This window comes from Mustelus asterias, chromosome 7, assembly GCF_964213995.1.
Source record: "Mustelus asterias chromosome 7, sMusAst1.hap1.1, whole genome shotgun sequence".
NCBI classification, from domain to species: Eukaryota; Metazoa; Chordata; class Chondrichthyes; order Carcharhiniformes; family Triakidae; genus Mustelus; species Mustelus asterias.
This window is the reverse complement of record NC_135807.1, coordinates 83,322,599-83,345,513: the sequence shown is the minus strand read 5'-3', so window position 1 is coordinate 83,345,513 and position 22,915 is coordinate 83,322,599. Positions and strand designations below refer to the sequence as shown.

Sequence of the window (22,915 nt, the reverse complement as noted above, 5' to 3'; positions counted from 1 at the left end):
AACTGTGGATAGATCTATACCACATAGAGCACAGTGGTCCAAGAAAGTGGCACACCACCTTCTCAAAGGCCACCATTGATGGACAACAAATGCAGGCCTTGCAAGAAACCCTCATTTCCGATGCAAGATTTTAAAAAAAGTAGTTTCTGTCAAAGGTCTGGCTGCTGCAGTGGAAGCTCAGATTGATGCCATGAGAGGTGAGCTTTCTGTGTAATAGTTGTTGATACCACTGTGTAAAGAGCCTTACAGGTGTTAAACTTTACAAGGAGCACTGAGGCATGCTCCACGGGAGTGAAGTGCTTAAGGGGAACACAAACCTCTTTTAGGATTATAGGATTCATAACTGGGAAAGTGGGGAGGGGGGTACTTTTTATTTATAAATAATGAAGAAAGGAGTCAGCTGGTGGCTGGAAGGAACAGCTCCCTCCCCTTTCAATAAAAAAAAAAGTCCGAAAGGATTTTTAAAAATAAAACTTGCGAAAGGGAGGAAAATAAGTTTGAACTGTCCATTGACTCCCAAGTTCTGAGGTTCTGCTCTGAAGAGAGTTGTTTCTATCTTTCTATTGGGAATTTTTTTTGTTGTTGACAATTCTCCTGTCCCTTCTTTGCTGCTGGTTCAGATCTCCAATCACAGGCTCCTTCCCTCCTGCCCTCGCTGCTCCTCTAATTGTTGATTCTGCATCTGGAGGAGCAACAGGGGTGTCAGAGAGGAAACCTGTGATTGGAGGAACTGGAGCAGCCAGCACTGGAGAGACAGAATCTGTAATTGGAAGAGCAGTTACTCAGATGTTGGCCAGAATTCTCCAGTCTCACACCTAGCTGCTAGAGAGAATGGAAAATTTGGCGCTCAGCCAAATCTTGGAGAATTCTGGCCTTGTCACTGCTCCTGCAATCATAGTTCTACATTCAGTCCCACTCTCATTGACTGACAGCAGAGTTGCAACTACTTTTGAATCTTCATAACTTGGACTAGCTCTGAAGGTCATCATCAGATTGACAAGACCCAGAAGACCACTCCAGAGAGATGACCTGAGAACTAGAACCAGCCCTAGACAAGAGGGGAAGCCTTCATCTCTATACATCTGTTGAAACTATGGATGAAATAAATAGGATGCTATTTGCATAAAAGGGGAGTTTACAGGAGGTTAGTTGTGAGTCAAAGGTCAGGATGATGTGTTTGGAAATGGCAGGCAACAGAGAATAAGGAAGGCAAGAGTCAGACTGCAGAAGCTAATATGTACAGAATTGTTCATTCCCAAGTAGTATTATTATTATATATAAATTCTGATAAATAGACACTCTTTACTGTTGAAGAAGCTAACTTATTTGAAATGAACTGGAGTATACCGTCAAAAACAGAATACTTCAGTTAACAGATTATCACCACCCTTTGAGAGTGCATGCAGCAGGCTTGTTGGGCAGCAAAACTAGTTTGCTCCTGGTTCTGGCAATGAGTGTCACTCTTGATTCCTGACAGTTTAAAACCTTAAACCTATTTTCAAAAGTTTACACATTTGTTTTATTAATATTGCATACATTTTGTAGCGAATATGGTGATCTGATCATCACAAGTTGGTGAGCATAGAAATCCTATTGGAAAACACAGCTGTAAATTCTATATATTGCTGTTTATGATTCACTTGAGATACATCAGCCTAGAATTTGCTACACAAATAACAGTGATTCTATCAGCACTTGCCATTATTATTGTGTTAAAACTAACAACAATTTCTGTCGTTCACAGATGAGTAGTTAAGTGCAGAAATACAGAAGCTGCTGTCAGTCATACCTCACCTTTCCATAAGCTTCCTATTGCTGTCTCTGCCATTGGAATCTTTACAGGGTTTACTGTGATGGTGTGAACATAAGCTATTTATCCATTATTCTTGCTCTAAAGTGAGCTGGTAAGAAAAATAATGGAATTCATGCTAAAGGAGTAAATAGAAAAACATCCAGAAACAAAAATAATGAATAGTTAGCATGAATTTGAAAGTTAAAGTCTTGATTGACGAATCTCATGAAAAAGTTTAATTAGGTTAACAGAGAGTCGAGTCGGCAAGGACAATACAGTGGATGTAATTTATCTAAATTTGCAAAAGGCGCCACACAATAGACAAATGAATAAGGTTACAGCCTGTTGAGTCGGGGACAGATAGGCAAATGGATAGCCAGCTGGTTGTAAGGCAGTAAGCAAAGACTATGGGGCCAAAGGATTAGTGCTAGGACCACTATTGTTTACTAACAATTTAGACTTTGGAATTAAAAAGGCAATTTCTAAATTTATGAATAACACCAAATTAGAGGCTGGGTAGTCGACACAGGAAGATTATAAAAAATTACAAGAAGACATAAATAAAATTGCAGAACAAACAAACAATTGGGAGTTTGCACCTACGCCTCTATTTTCTCAAAAGACTAAGGAAATTTGACATGTCAGCTACGACTCTCACCAACTTTTATAGGTGTACCATAGAAAGCATTCTTTCTGGTTGTATCACAACTTGGTATGGCTCCTGCTCTGCCCAAGACCGCAAGAAACTACACAAGGTCGTGAATGTAGCCCAATCAACGTAGCCCAATCCATCATACAAACCAGCTTCCCATCCATTGACTCTGTCTACACTTCCCGCTGCTTCAGCAAAGCAGCCAGCATAATTAAGGACTCCACACACCCTGGACATTCTCTCTTCCACCTTCTTCTGTCGGGAAAAAAATACAAAAGTCTGAGGTCATGTACCAACTGACACAAGAACAGCTTCTTCCCTGCTGCCATCAGACTTTTGAATGGACCTACCTTGCATTAAGTTGATCTTTCTCTACTCCCTAGCTATAATTGTAACACTACATTCTGCACTCTCTCCTTTCCTTCTCTATGAACGGTATGCCTTCTGTATAGCATGCAAGAAACAATACTTTTCACAGTATGCTAATACATATGACAGTAATAAATCAAATCAAATCAGACGAATTTCAACACAGATAAGTTAGTTATTTCATCTTGCTAAGAAAAACAAAACGTCACATATTGCTTGGAAAATAGAAATGTATATGGGTTAAAGGAAAAAGGAAACAGAGTACAAATACATAAATCATTAAAAGTAATGAGTCAGGTTAGAAAGGCTACAAAAACCAAGGATAGAACAGAAAAAGAGAGTTTTAGGCTTAACTCGTATTGAATATTGGTTAGATCACAAAAGGAGTAGTATGTACAGTTCTGGTTGTCAAAGTATATAAAGGATGTAGAAATACTGGAGAGTGTACAAAAAGGATGATACCAGAAATGCATCCATCAGAAGGTAAACAGGCTTGGTCCCTTTATTCTTGAAAATAGATCTCTGAAGGATGATAGAATTGAGGTCTTGAAAATCATGAGAAATTTTGAAAGAGTAGATACGTATAGAGTATTTTCATGTATGGGCACAAGCAGAAATGGAGACCATCAGTATAAGGTCGTAATTACAAGTTCCAATAGGGAATTCAAAATAACTCTTTTACTCAGAGAATGGTAAGAATGGGGAATCGCTACCAAAGGGAGAGGTTGAGGCTGATAGAATTAAACAAAGAAGGAAGGTAGAAGGCTTGAGTGGAAAATGAGAACACCAGCATGCAGTGGTTGGGCCAAATGGCTTATTTCCGTGCTACATATATTCTATATAATTCTATGTAAAGACAGGTGAAATAGCTGGGTTTGTGCAATCAGAATTAATTGAACTTTTGATTCTGTGGTAAGTAATAATCATTGCTGAAAAAGTTTTCTGGCCCCAAGAAAAAATAATTTAACAAAAATAGAGTCTCATTTGCTCAGAAGTAAATTGATGTTACATATTGTTACGTTTTGTAAATAGTTTTGCTGTTGTTCTCTTTTATGTCTTTCCACAACTCCATGTGTATGTCCCAATCCTTTGTTACTCCCTGTACAATGATTTAAAAGCAATTTGCATTTCCTGTTTACTTTCTGCTTTGCAGCTTCGACAAGCAGAATTTTACACACTGGCGGGTTGGGTGTGGGGGTATAAAATTGCTCGGATTGCTTTCCCACTGGGCTCCCACCCACCCCGACCTCTCTGCAATTTCACAGTATGACAGGCGAGACTTAGGACACCTTGCTCCAATTGAGGCCCTTAAGTAGCCACTTATGAGCTGTCGCCCATCCAGCCTACTGGCAAAAATGGGATTTGTTGGAAACAGGGATGGGAATTTCAGATCTGGGTCCTGCCCTCCATTTTTAAAGGTCCATGGAGTCACCACATCTCCACGAAAATCCAAGCCTACACCTTACATTTCATTAATTCAGATAGAGAGTGATAATAAAATTAAACATTTCAATGAAAAAGACCAGAAGGTGCATATTTGTAGATTCAAAGCATCTTTACAATAGCAACCTAACAATTCAATTTTAAAGTTACCTGTTAGTTGGTAGGGGACGGTCAACGAGCAGGCAAGTTGACCCTGGCCTTTTGGCTAAGATCAAGTGTTGAATCAAGCTCAAGATGGGGTTCCATACCTTATCTTGTTTGCTTGGATCTTGTTTGTCTATCGTGAGGGGATCATGAATTGGTTTCAATTTGAATTTGGTTTTTGAAGCAAGCAAGGAGATGGATTCAGGTTTGCCTGGCTCATTCTATGCATTGGCTTTGTAACTTTAAGAACGGAGAATTTTTTTTTAAATTTAAAAAAGGACTTTAATAATGTTAGACAAATTACAGTGGAGCCCCGTTTTAATGCGATGGTTGGGGTCCATAAAATGTTATCGCGAATGTTATCGGGGTCGCGCTAAATCACTAAACCGGAAATAGCAAAAAAAAGGGTCTATCGCGCGATCGCGTCATATCCGATTTCGCGCTAAATCGGGGCGCGTAAAATCGGGGTTCCACTGTAATTGTAACACAAATTTTAATGATTTATTTTTTCTCTGAATCTGTCAGCACATTTTAAGAGGGAATGGAAGACACAAATTAATACAATTGTCCCTCAGCAACAGTATAAAATACAACTATGTGAGTGCAGACAGCAACCTTTTTTACCTGTAAACTGCCTGTTTGCAATATCACCCCACCATCTACGTGATAAATTCCCTATCCAGTTTAATGAATTTCTCAGTACTTTCATTACATTCCAGAAATGGCTGTTCGATACTACAGACTGTTTTTCACAGTCCTATAACTCATGAATTTTTGTCACATTCCCATCATTTTCCCAGTCTATACAAAACAAATGAGTATCATTAAATAGATGAAACAGCAACAGCAAATGAACTGAGTCTGAAATTAAGGGGCAAAATTTAACTTTTGCAATTGGGCAGAAAACTATCAGTAATGGTTGGATGGCACATTCTACAATTTGCCAATTTTCCTTTCCACTAAAGGTAGCCAGTAGCTACCATCAGTTGGCATTGATTATTTTCAGATAATAATCCAATTCTCTTTTGAATACCTCAATATAACCTGCCTCGACTACCCCCTCAGGAAGTTTGCTCCAGATTCTAACCACCCTTTCGATGAAACTTTTTTTCTCACATCACTAGAAAGAGTGCAGAAAAGATTTACTAGATTGCTACCGGGACATGATGGTTTGAGTTATAAGGAGAGGCTGGATAGACTGGGACTTGTTTCTCTGGAGCGTAGGAGGCTTCAAGGTGATCTTATAGAAGTCGATAAAATAATGAGGGGCACAGATCAGCCACATGGTCAATATCTTTTCCAAAAGGGGAGTTTAAAACTAGAGGGCAGAGGTTTAAGGTGAGAGTGGAGAGATACAAAAGGATCCAGAGGGACAATGTTTTCACACAGAGGGTGGTGAGTGTCTGGAACAAGCTGCCAGAGGCAGTAGTAGAGGTGGGTACAATTTTGTCTTTTAAAAAGCGTTTAGACAGTTACATGGGTAAGATGAGTATAGAGGGATATGGGCCAAACGCGGGCAATTGGGACTAGCTTAGGGGTTAAAAAAAGTGCGGCATGGACAAGTTGGACTGAACGGCCTGTTTCCATGCTGTAAACCTCTATGACTTTTACTCCTTTTGACCATTATTTTGAATCTGTGCCCTCTAGTTCTTGATGTACTCTCGAGTGGGAACAACTTCTCAATATTTACCCAGTCCATCCCCTCAGGATCTTGAACAGCTCTATCAAGCCTCCTCTCAGCCTTTTTTTCTCTCCAAGAAAAACAGCCCCAATCTCTCAACTACAGTTCTTTATCTCTGAAATCATTCTTGTGAATCTCCTTTGTACTCACTCACTTCCTATGTTTCTATTAAAGAGAGATTAATGGATATGGGAGGAAGGGGGGAAATCAGGATATTGAATTCGATGATCAGCCATGGTCAAGATGAATGGTAGAGCATGCTCGAAGGGCCGAATGGCCTACTACTGCTTCTAGTGTCTATGTTTCTATCCTTCCTTAAGTATGGCGCCCAGAACTGGATGCAGTACCCTAGATTAGATCTATCTATGTGCTCTAATTGTTTACTAACCTCTTGTGTGGGACCTTAACGAAAATCTTTTGGAAAGCCAATACACCACATCCATTGGTTCACCCTATCTATTTTGCTATTAATATCCTCAAAAATCTCCAAAAGGTTTGTCAAACACGAGCTCCTTTTATAAATCCATGTTGACTCTGCCCAACCCTACCATTATTTTCTAAGTGCCCAGTTTATAACAAATTCTAGCATTTTCCCCAAGACTGATGTCAGACTAACAGACCTGTAGTTCCCTGTTTCCTCTCTCCCTACTTTCTTAAATAGCAGGGTTACATTTGCTACCTTCCAATCCACAGGCACCATTCTAGATTCTATAGAATTTTGATAGATAATCATCAATGTATCCCCTATCTCTATAACTACCTCATTCAACATTGGGATGTAGATCATCAGATCAATTTAACAATCCCATTAATTTCTCCATCACTACTTTACAAAGACTAATTTATTTCAGTACCACAATCTAATTGGTACCTTGGCTCCCCAACACTTAAGGAAGATTTTATTTGTTTCTCTAAGAAGACAGACACATTGGAGGCGATCCTCCCATCGCGCTGCGCTAATTGTTAGCGCGGCAGGCCGGGAGAATCACGTGGGCTGATTTGCGGGATTTGTGCATGCATCCCCACCGCGCGCGCGTCTCCGAATGCCGGATATCTGGTGCGGTCAAAACCACGCTGGAAATCGGCGGGATAAGTGATTTAAATCTTATTTTAATGTTAGTTAAATGTGATTAGCTGGCCCGGGACTGAAGTACAATTTCAGTCTGACGGGGTTCAGACTAGCTCTCCACTTTCGGGGAAGTAGCGGGAGACCCTGCTGGAGTGAAGAGGGGGCAATTGGGGCCCCCAATGGGTTTGGTGGTGGGGGAGTGGTTCCTTCTGGGAATGGGCACCCTGGCAGTGCCAGCAAGGGGCAAAGTGCCCACTTAGCACTGCCCATTGGGCATGGGGCCAGGGCAATTGGTGGGGCTGGAGGGAGGCAAGTGATCGGGCGGGCTGGGGTGGGGAGGGGGGGAGGTGGTTGGCCGTAGGGGCGGGGGCGTTCCGGGGTTGGGGGGGGATCGTCACTGCTGGGGAGTGGGGGACTGGAGATTGGGGCACTCTGGGAAGTAGAGGGTGGGGGGATGGCAAGGTTTGGGCCAGTCCACGAATGGGCGGGGGGCCGCGATCGGACCATTGGGGGGGGTGGGGGGTGTTGGAGGGGCAGCAATGCTGGGGGGAAGGATGGGGGGTGTTCCCAGGCTAGCCAGCAATCGAGCTGGCCGGCAATGGAAATGGAGCTGGCCAGCAAACTGCAGGCTGACAGATAGGGGAATTTCCTCGGGGAATTTAATGGTAGCTTCACTGCAGTGTTAATGTAAGCCTTACTTGTGACTAATAAATAAACTTTAACTTAAACACTGCGCATGCGCAGAAGGCCCGAACTGTCAGACTCTGGCATGAATAGCCCCCCCACCGAGCTTTTAATGAGATTCACGATTGTGACCTCTGCATTGCACAGAGTGTGGGAGATTTGAGTCTGAACTTCCATTGAAAAAACAATCATTATTTACACCAGTTTTCCCAGGAATTCAGCACTTAGAACGTTTTGGGGAGAATCGCCCCCACTGTGTTTGTCTATGAAGACAGACAGAATGGGTGGAACTTTCCCACAATTTGTTAGAGTGTCAGGGTCAGACTGAAAATAAAGCATGTATCTCATAAGATGCACAGCTGAGCTTTCACTCCAGATTATCTGGCACTTAGTGCAGAGAATCTGGAAGCGTGATTTACATCAAGACTTTAGCCTCTACAGAGCTCAGGGCACCATCTTTTATAGAGAGCCGTAATCTGAACCCCCCCCACCCTCCCCAACCCCAACAAGCACCATGGCATTTCTGAAAACCAGTAGTGATTCACGCTGGCATGATGTCACGCCAGCTGGGTGGAACATTGTGTTGCGGGTGGAAGTAGCAGTGTTAAGCACTATGATGATTTTCAATTTATTATAAAATATGTTAATCACGCCCTTCCTGGGTGTGAACCTGATCACATCATTGGAGAGGTGCTGAGAAGATCGGACATCTTGCCAGCACAAATTTGGTTTTTGGCTGCTAAATCTCGTGAGGGGCCAGTGAAGGATGTGTCCCCGCGGCGAGTGCAGCTGCTAAATTGTGGCCAATGTATTTGTTTAGTTTCTCTGCCATTTCCGCATCACCCATTATAAATTGTCCATTCTCATATTTGCCTTTACTAATCTTTTACTTCATCTACAGAAGATTTGACAATCTGTTTTCTATTCCTTGCCAGTTTACTTTCATTTTTTTTCTCATTCTTACTCAATTTCTTGGTTCTCCTTTGCTGAATTTTAAAATGCTCCCAATCCTCAGGATTAATACTTTTGTTTCACAACTTTATATGCCTCTTAAATTGAATTTCTCCCATACCAATCATTGAACCACACATTTAACTCTATACTCTTATTTATCCTACATCAATTTGCCCATGGCTCAGGTTCTGCTTTTTAATTTAGTTCCTATCTTTCATATTCTCTGAGCAGAACCCCCTTCCTGTTCCTACCTATACTGATGGTACGTATGTGGACCATGACCACTGGATCCTGCCACAACCCCCAATTCCCTCCCCAGCCCCGAGCAGATGTGGCAGGCAACACAGCCTTGTGGACATTTGCTCTTGGCTGCAGAGAACTGTGCCTTTATCCCAGACAAAATTCTCTCACGTTATCTGGGCTTCACTAGCAAGGCCAACATTTGTTGCCCATCCCCATTTGCCCTTAAATTGAATGGATTGGCAGGCCATTTCAAAGGGCATTTAAAAATCAACACCATTATACTTCAGTCACGTGCAGACCAGTAAGGATGGCAGATCACTTTCCTAAAGGACATTAGTGAACCAGATGGATTTCACAACCATCAGTGATAGTTGTCATGGTCACCATTACTGAGATTAGTTTCATATTCCAGATTTTATCAATTGCCATGGTGTCATGATTTGAATCCATGTCCCCAGAGCATTAGCCTGGGTCCCTGTATTGCTAGTCCAGTTCAATTACCACTGCACTACCATCGCCCCAGTATTTTGTTTTGAAAGAAAATGCTTACCCTTCTCCCTGTATTGATGATGGATATCCTGTAGTTCCTGGTTTAGTTGCTGAATCTCTGTTTTCAATGCTGAATTTTCTTTATCAATCTGTTTCATACGATTCTGTAATTCCTGCATTTCCACTCTCAGGCCCTTGGCTATGGTGTCTAAATCTTCTACCTTTGCTATTTTCTCCTTCAGATTTTCTTGGGACTGCAGGAGATCAGCCTCTGTCTTCTGCAGGAGAGCATCTCTTTTCCATATTTCCTATAACAACAACAGCAAGTTCAAACTATTTTTCCACCTACTTCTTCTTAAAACATTAAATAATGTCTTTTCGAGCTATGGAAGGCTATGGAAGGCCTTTCAACGACAAATAACCAATTACAAAATGGTGCACAGGAACAGAAATAGGTCATTTAACCCCTTCTTTCTGTTCCATCATTCATCTAGATTATATCTGATCTGCACCTGAACTCCACATATCCATCTTTGTTACATATCCCTTGACTCATTACCCAACCAAAATTTGAGTCTTGAAAATTTCAATTGACCATCATCTATAGCTTTGGGGAGCAAGTTACAGATCTCCACTAACCTTTGTGTGAAAAAAACCTCCATCTCAATCCTAAATAGTCCATCCCTAGGCCTGAGGGGTTAGGTGGAAGGGCAGATCTTGGCATAGACAACACAAGGGGATCCAGGGATGGGTGGAAGAGCATGAGGGGTGGATGCCTGGGGGTTGGTGCAGGGCATGAGGTGGCATCGATGGGGCATGGGGAGTGTTTAGAGAGTGAAGGGGGTGCGAGGGATGAGGGCTGGAGAGCTTATGTAGTTTTCTTTGGACAGAATCCCACAGCACCGAGGTGGGCCTTTTAAATAGCCCACCTTGGCACCTGGCAGCCCCTGTGGCTGCCTCCGTGCAACTTCCCGGATTGGTTGGTGCAGCTCCAGCCTGCACCCTCCCACCAGCAATGAAGATCTCACTTTGGCAGGCACTTTCTCCTGAGGCAGGCAAGTCAAGCCCAGAATTTTCCCAACTCCCCCACCACCCCTCCCCCTTCTTCATGATTTGTGTCTTCTTAGGTGAATAAACAGACCAATCATGGAGTCACAGGTCTTGGACAAAGAGGACGAGAGTTGCCTGACAGAGGGAGTTCTCAAGCCAGGCTTCTACTCTCTGCTTTTGTCCATAGCACAGTAGTCACTGACATTAGGAAAGGAAGATAGAAACTGGAAAATAAATATCCATGGTGATAAAACATTCAAACAATCTTGAATTCTGTTAAGTGCAACCAAATTCCCACAGAACCAAATCAAAAAGCATGTTGCAACCTTTTCCAGTGTAAGCATATATTAATTCCTGAGCTATATTTTCACCGGAATTTCAAATTGGTCACAATTTTCACGTGATATATGCAAAGGTTTAGGTTTCTAAAAACTTGTAACTTAAAAAATATGATTAAGGAGCACGAGTTTGAGCAACTAATAAAATGGTGTCTTGAAGAACAGGTGAAAAATTAAATTCCAGAACACTTTGACCAGGTGCACTCAACTAAATTTGCTTGATTATCCACATGCAAATCAACCTAATTAGCCATAACTTTTAAAAGCAGCTAAGTTATATTGTTATCAATTATAATGCTTTACTTCATTTGTGTGAGTCTTGAATCATAGCAACTGGGGATTTCTTTGGAGACTCTCCAGAGCAGCCACTGTAACTTCAGTAAATCAGCGGAAGGAAGATATAGTTTCACCGTGCACTGAACATTCACTTTTAATACGTTGAAGATCCATTAGGAAATCTGCACCAAACATCTTAACGATGGTCATTATCAAATGTGCAACAAACCTGATCCTTTTGGTTACCAGCTTTCTGGGAATCGGTAAAATCATTCTCAAGTTGCGTAATCTGTTGTTGCAATTGTACAACTTCTAGATTGCGTTTATGTTCGGAAGCTGCTGCATTCAACTGAAGGGTTTGCAAAGTTTTTTCAAGTTTTTCCACTTCAAGTACATAATTCTTCCGTTGATCAGAAGATTTTGCTATCTCTGCTCTGAGATCAAATATGGTTTGCTCATATTCTCCAACTTTACTGATGCTTTCATTGCAAACATTTTTCACTGCTTCAAGTTCCTGGTACGCAAAAAATAAAATATGAAAGAAACATCCTCTGATCAAAATCTATCCAATGTATTTAATTTCTGAATAAAGTACTGTAAGTTATGAATATAGTACAAGCTAGTTCAATATAAAATTATAGCTGACTTCACATTTTGTAGCAAGCATTTCAAATGTTTAATGAGTAGAAACATAGAACAATTGGGCAGAACTTTCTACTCAATGCAGAGAGTGCTGGATGAGGCGAGAAAACCGGAGTGTAGTTCTCCAGCAGCAGAGCCAGGTTTTCTCTCCAGCTAATCTGACACTCTATGCACAAAAAAATCTGGAAATGTGGTTCATGCCATCATGGTGGCAAGGTGGGGCCTGACAGAGCTGGCAACGTCAGCTCCAGAGATCGGGACACCCTTTTTAGGTGGCGCCCCAATCTACACTGAATAAAATAATAAGATACATCCCACACATGCACCAGGGCATTCCTCCCCCACCGTCCCACCGCCCCCCACAAGCACCGGGGCAGAGGGCCCCAAGCGGCAGTTTTAGGATGGCACGGGGCAGTGCCAAGGGCAGTCCATGTATGTCCCTGACCCTCCAGATGCCATTTGTACCTGTGCATCTCCAGCAGGTTCCCTTTAACTGCTTCATGTTTTAAAAAACCAATTGTAAACCTCGCTGGCATGGGTACTCTAAATATGGGGGGACCATATGGTGGAGAAGCCCACCAATCATATTAAAATGTATGTTTACGTCACTGGTGAGTGGTGGGGGAAAATCAGAAATTTATATCTCACTGGAGAGAATCCTGTTTTCCGTGTCTCGCTAGATTTTGTTACCATTTCCACTCATGGCAAACACAGATGTAAAATCATCCCTATTGAAAATGATTGTTTAAAACCTACATTAAAGCCTACATTATTCGTGTCATCAATGCCTGATCTTTTTGAAACTTAAAAAGATAAACTAAACTTATTTAAAGATAAACTAGACTTAAGTGAGTTCCAAATTATTGTCACAAGTGTTCTAGAAACCATTATTAAATACAAGAGGTTATAATTTGTCTTGGCTGATAATGCAAACAGGCGATAGTTAACTGACAGTTGGTTTTACGTTCTGTCAGATTTTAAGAGATTGAACTCAATGAGAAAGGAAATTAGGTGAAATGTAAAATGGCTGACAATGTGCTGTCTTTAGTATTTTGCTACTGCCCAATATGAATTTCACACCTATAAACATCTAATGCGTCATCAACTTTCAAAATTAATTACTTTTCAAAGGTCAGATTTTAGGAGCGAGAATAGTCTGTGTATTGAATCATTCCGCTTAAGCTAATATCACCGCAATATGAGGCCAGGTAATTTGAATATACTTCTCCCGTGCCTAGGATACAACATATCAGAAGTACCAGTGACTAGAAATGTGGGCATCAAACAATTCAGAACTGTTGGGTGCTCATCAAGTGCCAGCCCTTTTTAATGATGCCGAGAGTATAACAAAGGTAGGTGAGCCCAGAAGAGTGCAAGGACCATCTAGATATTAAAAAAAATGTTTGTGCTAAATTAACACTAAATTATGCAACATTACGAACATGCTTGTGCTACGAGTCCATTCCCATTTAGGACCAGGTTTACACTACTCAAATCTATTTCATTTAGGGCTTTCCCGGAGACGAGGAAGAAACACTTCCATCACAACATTGCATTGGACTCAGATTCAGATGTTAGCGGTGAGGTTCAATATGCCAACAACCACGTCCTTCAAGAGATAAATCAAATAAGTAGAGAAAAGAAAAGTTCCAAAATGAAACATGTTTTTATGCTTGGCTGAGAATTGGCCATACATTTCGATGGAAGTAGTAACTTCCTGGACGACATATAACATCAGTTAAAAGGATGTACACATCATCTTAAATGTAGCATCCTTTATTCTTCTTCAAATAATATTATATTATACAAAAATGGGGAAGTTAGAAAAGCAAGAAATTCAAATATATATATGTGATTTAATAAGTACTTTTTAGTTGGAAGCCAAAAATATTCCTTATTCATTACATTTGGAGTGCAAGTTATACGAAATTGTCAGTTCAAAAAAAGCATAGTAAAACAAGAGCATATACAATCACTTTGTTTACTGTGTTCTTTAAAGAGATCTGATTATTATCCAGCTATTTAGTGCAAACCTGACCTTCTGTAAATATTCAGAGTGTGTAGTCTGCGCACCATACTCTTCATTGGAATGATGATGGTTGATTTGATACAGTGTCAAGTCTGACTGGAGTTGTAGCATTTCCTTCTTTTGATCTGCAATCTAAATAATAACATGCTAAAAGGTAGCATAATATGTCACTCACTGAGCACAAGGGAAATGTTGGGGGTGGGGGGGGGTGGAGTTCTAAGTTCCATTTTGTGCATGGTTACCTGCGAGTGCCACACGTATTTCCTGTCAAACTTCTTTACCATGCTTAAACTTACAACCATTCATCTTTCTATTCCTGAGAATTACTGAAAAGAATTTCTAACTGCATCATGGTGCCAAGTGTGGTTAATGCTTTCTTTAACAGCACACTGCAATTCTCCTGCTCTATTACCATTCCAAGATCCTCAACCCAGAATTGATTGCATGACTCCTGTTGATATTATTTTATCAATTCAATTTAGGAACACTATGTTACATTTGTCCCTTCTGTTTCATTAATACATTTTAACTCAATCCTCTTTGGTTCAAGTTGCATGCCTTTTAAATTATTTACATTATACACCAGTCATTTTTAAAAATTCTTCCGTTGCAGGGATACAATTGAATTAAATGGCTACTATTTTATTTAATTAATTCTGCAACAAAGCTTGGATAAAATGTCCTGCTATGTTACCATAAAATGATCAGTGATTTTACTTCTCTGAGTCATTCCATTAAAGTGACATTATGCCACCTCCAGCGAGGCCCAGTTAATTTGGCTGGGGGCACCCTTTCCTGCCACTTTTTGGGAACAAGTAAACTGCCTCTAACATCACCTCAAAAGCTACATTAGTCAACCAATGTGTGCCAATCCTCTTCATCTCCTCTAACTGAATTTTCCCCTCCATTGCAATGCAAGAAAGGCTGCCATTAAAATGGCTGTTCTCATGCTTTTAACTCGGGCCTGCACTTTCGGGGTACAGGCTCCATCTGACACCTGCCGCTGCTAATTGGCTGAGAAGTCCACCCTCCCGCCAATTATCTGCTGATTCTGGGTAACGTCATAGGCTACGACTATTTCACCTGAGAAGTGGGGTCAGGATAGAAAAATTGTTCCAATGTTAGAGTCAAGAACCCTCAACAGATAATCCTGCCCATGTCTCTATTGAAAAGCTAAGGATCCCGTGTGCATTTTTAACAGGCTTCTCAACTTCTCCTGCGCATTCAGGGGGAGGCAGTGGTGTACTGATATTGTCTCTCGCGATCCAGAGACCCAGCTTCATGCTCTGGGGACCCAAGTTCAAATCTTACCATGGCAGAAGATGAAATTTAAATTCAATACAAATCTAGAATTAAGTCTAATGACAACCATGAAACCACTGTAGATGGTCATAAAAAAATATCTGATTCACTCATGTCCTTTAGGGAAGGAAATCTGTCGTTCTTACCCGATCTCTTCTACATGTGACTCTAGACCCACAGCAATGTGGTTGACTCTAAAATGCCATCATGAACAAATTTTAAAAATCAAAGATTTTTCTTTTGTTTATTCATTCGTGGAATGATAAGCATTGCTGGCTAGGCCAACAGTTATTACATATCTGTAATTTCCGTCAAGAAGGTGGTGGTGTGCTGCCTTCTTGAACCGCTGCAGTCCATGTCATGTAGGTACACCCACAGTGTTGTTCGGGAGAGAGTTCCAGGATTTTGACCCAGTGACAGTGGAGGAATGGCGATACAGGCAGGATGGTGAGTGAGTTGGAGGAAAGCCTGTAGGTGATGGTGTTCCCATGCATCTGCTACCCTTGTCCTTCCAGGTGGTAGAAGTCGCAGGTTTGGAAGCTGCTGTCGAAAGAGATTTGGTGAGTTCCTGCAGTGCATCTTTGCAGATGGTACACACTGCTGCCACTATGCGACAGTAGTGTAAGGAATGGATGCTAAGTTGGTGGATTGGGTACCAATCAAACACTGTCAAGTTTCTTGAGTGCTATACTCATCCAGGTAAGGGGAAGTGTTCCATCAGATCTTGTGATGACTTGTGCCTCGTAAATGGCTGATGAGCTGTGGGGAGTCAGGAGTTGAGTTACTCTCCACAGAATTCCCAGTTTCTCACCTGCTCTTGTAGCCACAGTATGTATATGGCTAGTCCAGTTCAGTTGCTTGTCACTGGTAATCTCTAGGATGTTGATGGTGGGGATTCAGCAATGAAAATGCCATTGAATGTCAAAGGGTGTTGGATGGATTCTTCTTATTGAAGATGATCATTGCCTGGCATTTCTGTAACTTAAAATGTTATTTGCCACTTGTCTGCTCAAGCCTGAATGTTTTCAGCTGTTCTATGATCTTTCTATGATCTTGCTGCCTATGGACACAGGCTGTCTGAGTGATAACCCCGACGAGCTCCATGAGGAATCTTTGATTGATCTCCCTGTGGGGCTCACCAAGTTCCCCTGGTAACAGGCAGTGGCCTGCCCAGCTGGAATTCATTATCTGTGCCTTTCATAAGGCAGGCCCAGGACAGGGACTGCTAAACTGGTGTGTGCGCGCGTGTGTATACATCACGGTAGTGGTTTTATTTTGCATTCTGTAATAAACTATGTTCCTTTTCAGTCAGGCTACCTGAGTCATTACATTAGCAATGAGGAACAAGAAATGTTTCAGACAGCCTTGCTTTTCAACCAACCCGGTAAGTCAGTGATGGGGAGATATTGAAAATTCTGCTGTTTGGGAAACTGGAAACTTATGATGCAGGTATGGAGGATTGGCCCCATTACTCCAAATGATATTTCTTCCAGGCAAACAAGATAGAAAGGGATGACCAATAAAAAGTCATCCTCCTGACTGCTTATGGGGCTCTGATTTTCAGCATCATAAAAGGTTTGGTAGATATAGTGTCGAGCTACTACGCCACTAAACCCCTGTTAAATTGCAATGCCACAGGTTTAACACAGCAACTAGACGCCTTGGGGAACCAGTCACTGAAATCTTGATGAGAATGCAGAAATTGGTGGAATACTAAGTTTGGGCCAGCATTTCCAGAAATGTTAAGGGATCGATTGTTTAGTATGTGGAATTAATACTATTGCGACCCAAAGGAAGCTACTGGCCGAAGCAACTCTGGACCTCAAGAAAGCCATAGAACTAGTTATTTCCTGTGAAAACACAGAAAAAGGGGCCTAGGAGCTTCAGGGGTCCATAGACGGTACCATCCTCAGCCTTAGGCGACCCCCATACCACAGAATCAAAACCCCAGAAGATAACATTTGCATCTCCCATTTGTTGCCAAGAGAGGGCGATTGGAGTCGGAGGCTGTGATATTCCAGACCTGGTTGCGGGGGGAGGTGCACATATTTTCCAAATTAGACATGGACCACGTCTACCTCCAACTGGAACTTGGTGTCATCCAGGAAGTATGTCAGCACAAGTACTCACAAAAGATTGTATGAGTGTACTTGTTTGACATTTGGGGTGCCTTTGGCTTGCTCATTTTTCAAAGGGTGATCATCCTTCAAGAGGTGCCAGAGTGGCAGTCTATCTGAACGACATTTTAATTTCAAGGTTACTGCAAAGGAACATTGAGAGTTTGGAGGAGGTCTTGCAGGTTATTTTCTGATGCTGGCATCTGATTAAAAAGGGAAAAATGTGTTTCAGGTTAACGAGGTAATGTACACCAGGTACAGAGTTGGCAAGGATACATTACAACCTGTCGAAGAGAAGGTGAAGGCCATAAAAGGGACTCCAAGGAACACAACAGAGTTGAAGGCTTTCCATGCTCTCAAATTATTATGGAAAATTCATACCGAACTTGGCAACCCTGCTGACACCCCTCCACATGCTGTTAAAAATCAGAAGTGGTTAAACATTTGCACTTAAGCGTGTAGCTGCCTCTTCCCTGAATTTGCTGTAATGTTTACACATAAATAATAGAGTGCCATGAGCTTCACATGATTTTGGCAGCATAATCTGAGAGCACACACCTGGGTATCAGGGAAGTGATGCAAATCTGATATGTGCTGTATCGACAATGATCTGGACACACCTATATGTCCAGGTTCAACTCAACTTCATGGGCAGGTTCTACCCCATTGTAGACACACCTCAAAAAAAAAGGAGCCAGCTGTGACCAGACTCATAAGTTAATGAAAAACAGGAATAAGGTTGTCCCATCCTGTTTCCCTGAAAACAAATCACCGACCTCAAAATGGACAATGAACTGGGATGCTTGGAAACACATCTTTCCACTACTTTTGGGTGGAATGTTCCATTCTTGGTGGGTGTCTCACAAACTGCCTGAAAAAGCAATGAGACCCCTGTGCTAATTCTGAGGAGGAAAGCCCACTGTATCTTCTGCCAATCAGGCAGGTAAGTGGACAGCAGGAGCTTTCCTTTCAAGGACCCCAGAAGACAATATACTGCCCGCCAACAGCTACTAGCCAATCAGAGGCCAGCAGATCTCATGCTTGGCTATACCATGGAGGATACTGGTGCTAATACCGGACCAACACCCTTCCAGAGTGCCAGGTTAATAGCATGGATGTGGGAAAAAGGTAAGTTTTGTTGGTGGTGGAGTCGTGTGGGGTGGAGGGTCATGGAAAGAGGTAATGCCAGAAGGGTCAGCAGCATGGATAGGGCCTTACTCATATCCATGCCCTTCATCATACACAAATTAGTGCACCCCTCCTTGCCCTGTCCAGCCCACAGTTTTACCACTCATGCATATTCCTGCCTGGAGTTGAGAAGATTGCACCAGAGACAGGAAGAGGCCCTTAAGTAGTTGTTAATTGGCAACATAAAGGATTCATGTGGAGACGGGAAGGCATCGGGTATCGGTCCTGATGTCAACTCACCACATTTTCAGGCACCTCCCCCCCCACCTTCCTTGTCCCCTGCAGGGACAGAAGATTCTTGCCTTTGGCTTTTAGCCTGCACCAATTACAGCTCTGACCCCTTTAAAGAAATCCTGGAGCAAACACATGAACATGCAACCCAAGATCTCATTTCCCTTGTGCTTTTCCTCCAGGGAATAAACATTCCTCAGGTACAAAGAGTAGGGAAACAGTAGCTGAGCTTTTCCATGTCCTGCTTACGTTTTCTCCATTTGTCTTCATGCAGGAAAGGTTGGCTCACAACAAGAGGGTGGATCTCAGAGAAGTGCAGGGATGCCAGAGCTGAAGGTCCTCATGGACCGTCTCCTGTTTCATAGGCCCTTGCTATGCACTAATGACGTCTCCATTCTTTCACAGGCACATCTGGGAAGCAGCCGCGGAGTCCACCAGCCAAATCTTTCGACTCCAGCCCCGAGAGGAGCACAGAAGAGGAATTCACAGTGCATGAAGTGCAAGAACTATCCCAGCACTCACCTACACCCTCTACTAGCGCAGAGGTACACACCTCAGTTGCATCTAATTCTACAGTTATTCGGGGTCACAATCTGGTGAACATATCACTGCCTTAGCTGCAGATGACTGAGATGTTTTAAAATTAGTTTTCTCCTTGTCAACATCCTCCTGAAGCCCCCTACTCCAGCCCCTCTCTCCTAACCCTACATTGAATGGAATCATCAGTTCGTGATGACTCCCACCCCTACATTGCACTGCCCCAGGCTCCCTATCACTGAGAAAGGCCTTTCTAAGAACCCTGTGCCCCAGGCTTCACTTCCATCTGCAGGGCCTGGTGTCCCTTGAGTCAACCTTCATACCCCTCTCTCTCCTGAAGATGCAGAGCCATTTCACAGGTGCTGCATTTACCTCTGAACTCTCCTTGGTGGTTTGCTCACCAGGTACACACCTTTTGAAGTCAATCATGCTTTGTGCCATTCTGATATCATGTCGCTGCCGTAGATGGAGTTTTTTTTTTTACAGAGGAGTAAGATTCAGGCACATGAGCCTGATAATGATATGCGAATGTATGGGGGGTTACGATTGTACCATGCTTTTACGTCAACGTTAACATGCTATTTTCTACTCCTGTTCGCCTTAGGCAAATTTAGGTACATTATTCTCAGTCTCTTCATCTGAGTTGTTAACATAGATTGTAGATAGCCAAGACCCCATCACTGACCTTTGTGACACTTCACTAGTTACAGTCTGTCAACTTAAAAATGCCTTGATTATCCCTACTCTTTGTTTCCTATCCATTAATCAATCCTCTATGCTAATATATTACCCCCACTCCATGAGTCCTTTATCTTGTGCATTCACCTCGTGCATGGTACATTATCATTTTCTTTTGACAATCTAAGTGTACTATATCTTCCCTTTTATTTACCCTGTTAATGTCCTCAAAAGACTCTCATAAGTATGTCAAACAATTGCCCTTTCAAAAAACCATGTTGATTTTGTCTAATCTTACCATGAATTTCTAAATGCATTGCTTTGACTTCCTCAATAATAGATTCCAGCATTTTCCCAACAACTGAGATCTGGCTAACTGGATTGCATTTCCTGTTTCCTCTCTCCCTCCTTCCTTGAATGGCACAGTTGCATTTGTTGACTTTCAAATTGTAGAAATTCGAGAATTTTGGAAAATCATAACCAGCTTTTTGCTATTTTTCAGATTATTAGGATCTAGACCAGCAGGTCCTGGTGATTTGACAGATTAAGTTTCTCCAATGCTTCTTCTCTGCTGTTATTGAATAACAAAGCTTCTTACTGTTATAGCTCTTGGATACCCTCAATTTCTGAAATGTCATTTGTGTCCTCTACTGTGAGGACATACATAAAATGTTTGTTCAATGAAAATGGACAATATGACAAGGACTAAAATAAAAATGATATAGAAAAAGTGAAATGAGGCAACAGGACCCAAGCCTGTAAAATACTGAAAGGTGTGGATGTAAGTAGACGATATCCAATTTAGCCTGTCAATAATGTGTAAAACTTCAAGAAACAATCTGGCACCAGGTGTAAAACTCATGTTGCAGATCGGCCGACCATCACCTGATTTTCTTTTCATCAATATCAACTGAAATGAAAATCAGGTTCTTTCTATAAAAAGTAAAACAGTGTGACAAATGGGCCATGCCCAGCGAAGGGACATTAAAGGGAATGTTTCAGTGGACTGGACAGTTCTATGCACAGGGCCTGCGTCTAACTTGATGTTTTTAAAAAACTAATGCAAAAGACTCCAGAAACCTGAGACGCACTGAGTGCAATTTGCATTTACAATTGTGAGATCCTTTGCGCTAGTTATGCCAAAGTCTGGGGAATTGTGTCACAGTAACAAGCGCAATTGAGTGGCAACTCCAGGCCTCTTTGTCATCCTCAGTATTCCTGCAAATCTCAAAACATTAATCTACATCTTCTCTCCAGTCACCCTCTAGTTCCTGGGTTTAAATAAAGGCAAGAAAGAAAATTCATTACATAGTTATGCAAATGTGTAAGAACAATCATGGAAGCCACTGATGTACAAATTCTAAGAAAATGTGGATGTAATCACATAATGTGACTGGAAAACATGAAGTCTATCATACTTTTTGTAATAAGCACAATTTCAATCATCAAAGGGGCAGGATTAATGCTGCCTGGCTGGTGGAAACTGGATGTTGGGTATTAAAAGTCACAAAGTAATCTTGCCCATTCTCATGCTCCCATCCCACAGTCTTTCATTTTAAACTGATTTTCTGATCTGTGGCAAAGATCCTTGTAGGAAACCGATGGGATCTTTCTTTAAATATGAAAATTGAGATTCCAAGTGGTCACAGAGCCTTACTCCTAAACTAACCACGGTCAGTTGTGTCTTTCCTTCATGGTCAAGTTACAGATAAAAGAAGGGCGGAGGGCAGAGGAGGTTATTCTGAAAACAGTTCTCCATAACCTCTACATGCAAATTTCTGTCACCCAACTTCAGTTCTGAATGAATGGCTGGCTGCATTGGTTTCATGGAGCTAACTGACTGGGGGCTTGCGGATCAGGACTGGGGTTTTTTTAATTGTCCAAGACGTATACTGCCAAGCTCAGAACAGTTCTGCCACATTCTCATATGCCAATTCAAAATACGCACTCATAAATCAGTGGTGTGACTAATATTTTGTACATTACACAGCAAATAGTTCTCCATGGGCCATATCACCAGAAATCCATTTACATACATATTGATAAAGCATTTCACCCTCAACTACATCTTGTTCAATATTTTTGTACAATAGTTATAGCAAGTTTCACCTCAAGTCACAGCACAAATACAGTAATTTAAATATATTAACCTCTCTTTGCATCTTCTGTGCCTCGTCCTTTAATATCTCGATCAATTGTTCACACTGTGTCGTGTGATCTTTGTTATTCTCTAAGTCCTCTTGTCTTGCATTCAACTCTTCTGACAGTTGATCAATCATTTCTTCACAGGTTTCCATTTGGTTACACTTTTCTTCATATCGATGTTGCAAGGTAACTATTTCATCTTTTAAATTATGGACCGTCTCATTCAGCTCAAATATCTGTCAAAATCAAAGTATGAGAATAAACAATATAATTTCAAAAACATTTATTATTTATGAAGTTAAATTTAAAAATCTAGTTATATTGCATTATCTTCATTTTATAATTATTTTCAGATAAAAGCAGCAACATATTGCAAACATCATTCATCCCCAAGATCCCCTCCAAGTCACATATTATCCCAACTTGGAGATAAAATGGCATAGAAATTTATTCAAAAGGGTTCAAAATGGTAGTTATAACTCAGAGCTATCAGTTAACTGCTTGCCACATTGGTATAGGAATTAAATTAGGTATCCAAGCCCAGACCAGATACAGGCAATAGCCTATTTGCATTTACAAATGAAGGGCCCAACTCCAGTTGAATGCTTCTTTTGTCAAATACATTCAGTAAAATTAAAATTTACATGTGGCCTAACCAGCAATTCTTAAAGGGTCTGTTACAGGATGTTATCAAAAAGGTGAATTTTTCAATAATAGCTGAAGATGGAGGTTGGAGGTTCAGGAGAGTTCCCTCTGAGAACACATTAATCTCACTGGGTGCCGCTGGTCACATCATCCCCATCACCCATCCCACCCCATCTCCAACTCCTCCAACTGATTTCCACTTCTTCGCCAATCACAG

The 22,915-nt window shown here is 41.6% G+C and overlaps 1 protein-coding gene across 1 annotated transcript in view; it reads right to left on the bottom strand.

Annotated features, from left to right (window-relative positions):
• LOC144496129 (uncharacterized) overlaps positions 1-22,915 on the bottom strand; it is a 287,585-nt gene that overhangs the window by 44,747 nt on the left and 219,923 nt on the right. The window contains exons 18-21 of the mRNA XM_078217113.1: positions 22,059-22,289; positions 13,865-13,987; positions 11,414-11,698; positions 9,582-9,828 (exon numbers count right to left, since the gene is read on the bottom strand). Coding sequence (XP_078073239.1) covers positions 9,582-9,828; positions 11,414-11,698; positions 13,865-13,987; positions 22,059-22,289 — 886 coding nt within the window. The remainder of the gene's footprint in view (positions 1-9,581; positions 9,829-11,413; positions 11,699-13,864; positions 13,988-22,058; positions 22,290-22,915) is intronic.